The sequence below is a fragment of the Emiliania huxleyi genome (assembly GCF_000372725.1).
Source record: "Emiliania huxleyi CCMP1516 unplaced genomic scaffold EMIHUscaffold_657, whole genome shotgun sequence".
In the NCBI taxonomy this organism is placed as follows: Eukaryota; Haptophyta; order Isochrysidales; family Noelaerhabdaceae; genus Emiliania; species Emiliania huxleyi.
Window position 1 is genome coordinate 17,303 of NW_005197075.1, and position 5,402 is coordinate 22,704.

The 5,402-nt window shown below is 62.7% G+C and overlaps 1 protein-coding gene across 1 annotated transcript; it reads left to right on the forward strand.

Moving 5' to 3' along the window:
* Positions 1-418: 418 nt before the first annotated feature.
* Positions 419-4,302, forward strand: EMIHUDRAFT_419810 (hypothetical protein). The gene is made up of 14 exons (XM_005762920.1): positions 419-453; positions 840-910; positions 1,270-1,334; positions 1,404-1,461; positions 1,606-1,646; positions 1,720-1,750; positions 1,905-2,006; positions 2,089-2,124; positions 2,207-2,255; positions 2,400-2,439; positions 2,621-2,713; positions 3,394-3,498; positions 3,667-3,837; positions 3,917-4,302. The coding sequence occupies exons 7-14, from the start codon at positions 1,994-1,996 to the stop codon at positions 4,136-4,138; spliced, it is 729 nt and encodes a 242-aa protein (XP_005762977.1). The 5' UTR covers positions 419-453; positions 840-910; positions 1,270-1,334; positions 1,404-1,461; positions 1,606-1,646; positions 1,720-1,750; positions 1,905-1,993; the 3' UTR covers positions 4,139-4,302.
* The last annotated feature ends 1,100 nt before the right edge of the window (positions 4,303-5,402 follow it).

A 5,402-nucleotide genomic window follows, 5' to 3' on the forward strand; every position in this document is an offset into this window, starting at 1 on the left:
CGGCAGCAGTGGAGGCGGAGGCAGTGGAGGCGGAGGCAGCGGAGGCGGAGCAGGCAGTGGAGGCGGAGCAGGCAGTGGAGGCGGCGAGGGCGTCTACTTCGAGGTCGAGATTCGGCCCGAGGGGTGGGTGCGGAAGGGCGGGAGGGGGCAGGGGCGAGGCCACGTCACCGGAAGGGGGCGGGGCAGGCCCGGACGGGGGACGATGAAACCGCGCCCCCTGCCTACCTTCGGTGTCCAGCTGTGAATAGGAGCTGTGAGTAGGGGAGCTGTGAATAGGAGCCCCCTGCCCACCTTCGGCCAGCGCAAGGTGGCGAGGCCGACGGTGCGCACAGGGTTGGCAATCCCCTCCTCCTCCACCACCACCTCCTCCTCCGCTGCCGCCGCTGCCGCCCCTTCGCTCGCCGCCGCTCTGGCGCAGCTGCCGCCGCCTCCGCCAGAGTCGTCGCGCCTCTGGCTTGACGCACCTTAGATGCGAGGAGGTGGTGGAATGGTCTCCGGACGAGCAGGAGAAGTCAAGTAGTAAACCGGTTGGTAGCGCGACCTGTGGAGGAGCACACGGGTCTATAGCGCTTGACACGAGAGAGAGGAGCGCGTTCGGCTCTATTCCGAGGCTGCACAGACTTGCTGCAAGCATTCTCGCACCCCGTCTACTCTCACGCGAGATGCTCCGACCACACAGATAGCTCGACACACACACTGCGTGCTCACGCGCCCTGGCTGTGGGGCCCCGGGGGCAGGGTGGCTCAACTCGCGCTACTGATGAACTAAGTGCCACCTTCGTAGCTGCTTTGCGTAGAGCCAGGCTCGGCAGACGCGCCGCTAGTCCCTCACGTCATCAGGCTCGACACGCGCCGCTGCTCCTCCTCCGACGCCGCGCTCATCCGAGCTGCCTTCGACCTGCCGCAGCCCTGTGCACCTTCCTTCCCTACGCCGCCTCCATCTGCATCTACCTGGCAGTCATCAGCGACTCGCGTGATTGAGCGAAATAGGCACCCACGGGCCCCTTCTCATGAATGATCAAATAGGGGCCTCTGCGTGCTCTCAATCATGAACACTATCTAGATAGAGGCACACGGGCCCCTTCTCATGGACGGAGAGTGGTTGGATATCGGCCTAGTGGCCTATTCTTGGCCATCCAGATCATGAGCTAGGCACGGTCTCTGATCGCATCACAATGATGAGTGGCTGAATATGGGCCTTAAACTTAGCTGGTCGTCGTTAACCAGGCACTGCTGACCCCTCTCCTAGTTGTACGTTTTATTTATTTAGGCACTGACCCCTTCTCGCTGTGGCATCCGGCCCGCTTCGAAGACTTCTTCGAGCCGCGTGACGCGGCGGCAGCTCGGTTCCCCTCCTTGCATGCCCTCCCTCGCCCCTCACGCTCTGGAGTGCGCACGTCGCAGGAGTCACTTGGGTGTGCGGAGCCGCCAGCAGGGGCTTGGGGGCAGAGGGGCTCGCTCGGCGTGCCGGAGGTCTCCGGCGGGGCCAACCTCCCTCCGCACACGTGTGCTGATGAATCGAACTCGCTTTCAGGCGGTGTGCCGGACAAATCGAGACGGCCTCACCTCAGCATCTGTGTTGATGGATGAACTTAATTTGATATAGGCGGCGCCGGAATCCCCGACGGCCGACCCGTCACGCTGCTGGTCTGCCGAGATAGCAATCCTGTCACGCGCTCACACCAGACCTGTCACGCCGAGAGCAATCCTGTCACGCTAGGTCTGCCACCTCCTCGTGATCGAGAATCCAGGCGGCCGGCCGCCCCTTGCTAGCACCCCATCCCTCTGGGCACCCATGTACCTTTACATGTCCGTCCCGCTTAAGAGCCTGTGTGGCGTCTGTCATCTAGACATGGACACGGGAGCGCGGCTTCCTTTCGAGCAGTCGCTTACCGCTACTTTTAGGCTGGCGGCCCTGGGCTCGCTCGGCCGGGCTCGGTCGCGGCAGCAAGCAGCGGCGGCGGGGCAAGCTCGAGAGCAAGCGCACGCTCGACATGCAGCCGCCCGGCGCCCTCTGACAATGCGTCTCGGAGCAGCTCCCCCCCCCCCCCTCCAGTTGCTAATGTGCTGCTACCTTGTGACGAGACAGGCGTCCTCTCGGAGCAGCTCGCCGTCGTCGTCGTCGGCGACGCCCTCTCCCCGTCTCCGCCGTCACTCTCCACACCGACAGGGAGGCACAGGTCATGTGGAGCGGTCCCAATGATTAGGCGACGACCTCCTAGTCTCCGCCGTCCGCTCCGCGCGCAGCGGGAGCCGGTCCGACAAAAGACTGTCGGGCAGCCCCATCAATGATCGAACCTAGTCAGGCGAGCCAACCATCGACTCAGGCTCGCCGACGTGCCAACTTGTCCTCTTACCATCTTGTCTCAGAGTTGACCGTGCCCATTCCTTCACTCTCAGGCTCGACGAGCTGCTGTCCGAGCAGCGCCGCTGCTTGCAGGAGCCGCCACGCACACTAGGGGCCTTAGACGCTCTTCATGCGCGGGGGAGGGAGAGGGGGGGGGGAAGGCTCCTGTCTGTAGACGTTGGCGGCGCGAGGGCTGCCTGGCCCTTCGTTGCCCCACCAACTAGTACGGTGTGGACAAGTTCACCGACCGTATCTCCACCTTCCTTGTGTGCAGGAGCGGCTGCAGGAGCGGCGGCACTCCACCGGCGCCCGCTTCCTCTGCTGGAGCCTTGCCGACGCCGTCGTCCGTGAGCTGGGCTACGCGCAGGCACTATCTTAGACTTGTCCGAGCCCTAGAGAGCCCGCGAGATCATGACCCGAGATTGCTCGAGATCGCCAGCTGGGCTACGCGCAGGCACTATCTTAGACTTGTCCGAGCCCTAGAGAGCCCGCGAGATCATGACCCGAGATTGCTCGAGATCGCCAGCTGGGCTACGCGCAGGCACTATCTTGACTTGTCCGAGCCCTAGAGAGCCCGCGAGATCATGACCCGAGATTGCTCGAGATCGCCAGCTGGGCTACGCGCAGGCACTATCTTAGACTTGTCCGAGCCCTAGAGAGCCCGCGAGATCATGACCCGAGATTGCTCGAGATCGCCAGCTGGGCTACGCGCAGGCACGATCTTAGACTTGTCCGAGCCCTAGAGAGCCCGCGAGATCATGACCCGAGATTGCTCGAGATCGCCAGCTGGGCTACGCGCAGGCACTATCTTGACTTGTCCGAGCCCTAGAGAGCCCGCGAGATCATGACCCGAGATTGCTCGAGATCGCCAGCTGGGCTACGCGCAGGCACGATCTTAGACTTGTCCGAGCCCTAGAGAGCCCGCGAGATCATGACCCGAGATTGCTCGAGATCGCCAGCTGGGCTACGCGCAGGCACCCTACCTTAGAGTGTCCGAGAGCCCCGAGATGGCCCGCGAGATGAAATCTCGGGTAATCTCGTTCGCAGGTCGTCCTCAACGAGTGGGTCGAGGAGCTCGACGATGCAATCACGACACGCCCGATCAGCGACCACGCGCAGCACCTGCACGACCTCCGCACTGTGCTCGAGAAGGCGCGCGCTAGACTGCGACTAGTCCTCCCATGCTAGATGTCTGCGCGCGCCTCGGCGAGATCTCGGCTGCACCTCGGCTGCATCTCGGCTGCATCTGTGCTGCATCTGTGCTGCGTCTCTGCTGCGTCTCAGCCGTATCTCGACCAGCGCACGATGCTGTGGCGTCAGGTGGTTCGCGCGACGGCGCCGCTGGTGCAGGCGCTCGAGGACGGGGCTGGCCAGCCAGCAGCGACGCCGGCGCACTTGTGGCAGTCGCTGAGGGGCGAGCTGGCGGCGGTCAACTCGGAGATCCTCTCGCTGCAGACGAGGGTGGCGTCGCTGCAGCAGTACTTTCGGCAGGCGGTCGAGAGCGCCACTCGCGTGTGGTGCTCTCGGGTCATCTCGGGTCATCTCGGGTCATCTCGGGTCATCTCGGCAGGCGGTGGAGGAGCGGCACTCGCGCGTGCTGTACGTGCTCACGCTGGTGACGGCGCTCTTCGTGCCGCTCCAGTTCCTGACGGGCGTGTGGGGCATGAACTTCCGGGTCATGCCCGAGCTCGAGTGGGAGTACGGATACGAGATGTTCTGGTGCTGCGAGCTGCTCATCGCCCTGCTCGTCTTCATCTTCTTCCGCGCCTCGGGCCTCCTACAGCTGAGCTGACGCACCGCTTTTCCTTGGACTTGGAGCAGTTGGCAGCCTCACACCCAGGGCCGGGGGCTAAGAAGCGCGCACCCAGTTGGCCAGATGATTGGTATCGGGCTACGGGCAAGAGAGCCCTGACCCCTAGGGCTAGTTCCATTTCACTCTCTGACACGCTAATCTTGAAAACGTCCAACGGAGCTCCGTGTTGCTCCTCCAGCGCCCCCTCCCCCGCGCTTCCTGGATCCTGCGGCCCTAGCCGATGATACTAGCATGGGAGGTCATCTGGATACCGCGAGAGCGACCCAACTCGTCGACATCGTCCGATGATGGTGCCTCAAAGTCAGTCTTCGGAGGCTATCGTGGGGTCGAGCCGGCAGTAGCCGCGACATGTGGTTCCACCCCACCCCTCGCAGGCTTTGCCTCTAACCGCCACCGTTCCCAGGCTGCCTAATGGGATGGAAAGGAAGGCTCGGCGAGCGTATAGAAGCGTGCTCGACCTCGTCGTGTCGTGGCAGCCTGCACGGCAGCGCTGGCAGGCGCCGGCGATGAGCGAACCCCTGGTCATGTGGTCAACTCACCCTCCACACCCCGCGTACTGGCGCGCGGCGCGCCGCGGGCGGATGACTAGGGGAGGAAAAGCGGAGATCCTAGCTCGTTGGGAATACGGCTTTAGGGGAGAAGTGTCAGTGTGATGGGAGGGCGTACGCCGGCGTTTTTGCCTTTGAAAACTGAACAGTTTTTTTTAACTTCGTAACTCCTTGGGAGCACGAGCCGCGTGCTTTCGCGCGCGTTCTACTCCGCGCCTCGCTCGCCCTCAAAAGAGCTACAGAAGCCGCTCCGCGTCTTTCTCGCCCTCGTAGTGCTCCACGGAGCCGTCGGCAAACTCCGCGCGCACCTTCCGCTTAGAGAGAGAGCTTCTCTTCTGCCTTAGCCACGTGGTCTTCGTCACTTCGTCACTTCACAGAAACGGTCTTCGCTCCTCGGGCGGACCAGATATCCAGATTTGAGAGAGAGAGAGAGAGAGATTTTTAGAACCTTCTCTCAGATTTGCTGAAGTGAGTGGGGCATCCCCGGGGGAGGGGTCAAGAGAGAGAGAGTGAGAGAGAGAGAGAGAGAGAGAGAGAGAGAGAGAGAGAGAGAGAGAGAGAGAGAGAGAGAGAGAGAGAGAGAGAGAGAGAGAGAGAGAGAGAGAGAGAGAGAGAGAGAGATTTAGCAATACCAAACAACTCCAACACTCGCGCGCGAGACGTGCAGACAGGGTTGCCAGGTGAGAGCGAATGGC

What these genes read in the sequence shown, in the direction of transcription:
- EMIHUDRAFT_419810 (XM_005762920.1), top strand. An exon ending in AGCAGCGCCGCTGCTTGCAG is followed by an intron (nt 2,440 to 2,620) that starts GAGCCGCCACGC and finishes CCTTGTGTGCAG; the next exon opens with GAGCGGCTGCAGGAGCGGCG. An exon ending in TGCAGCAGTACTTTCGGCAG is followed by an intron (nt 3,838 to 3,916) that starts GCGGTCGAGAGC and finishes TCATCTCGGCAG; the next exon opens with GCGGTGGAGGAGCGGCACTC.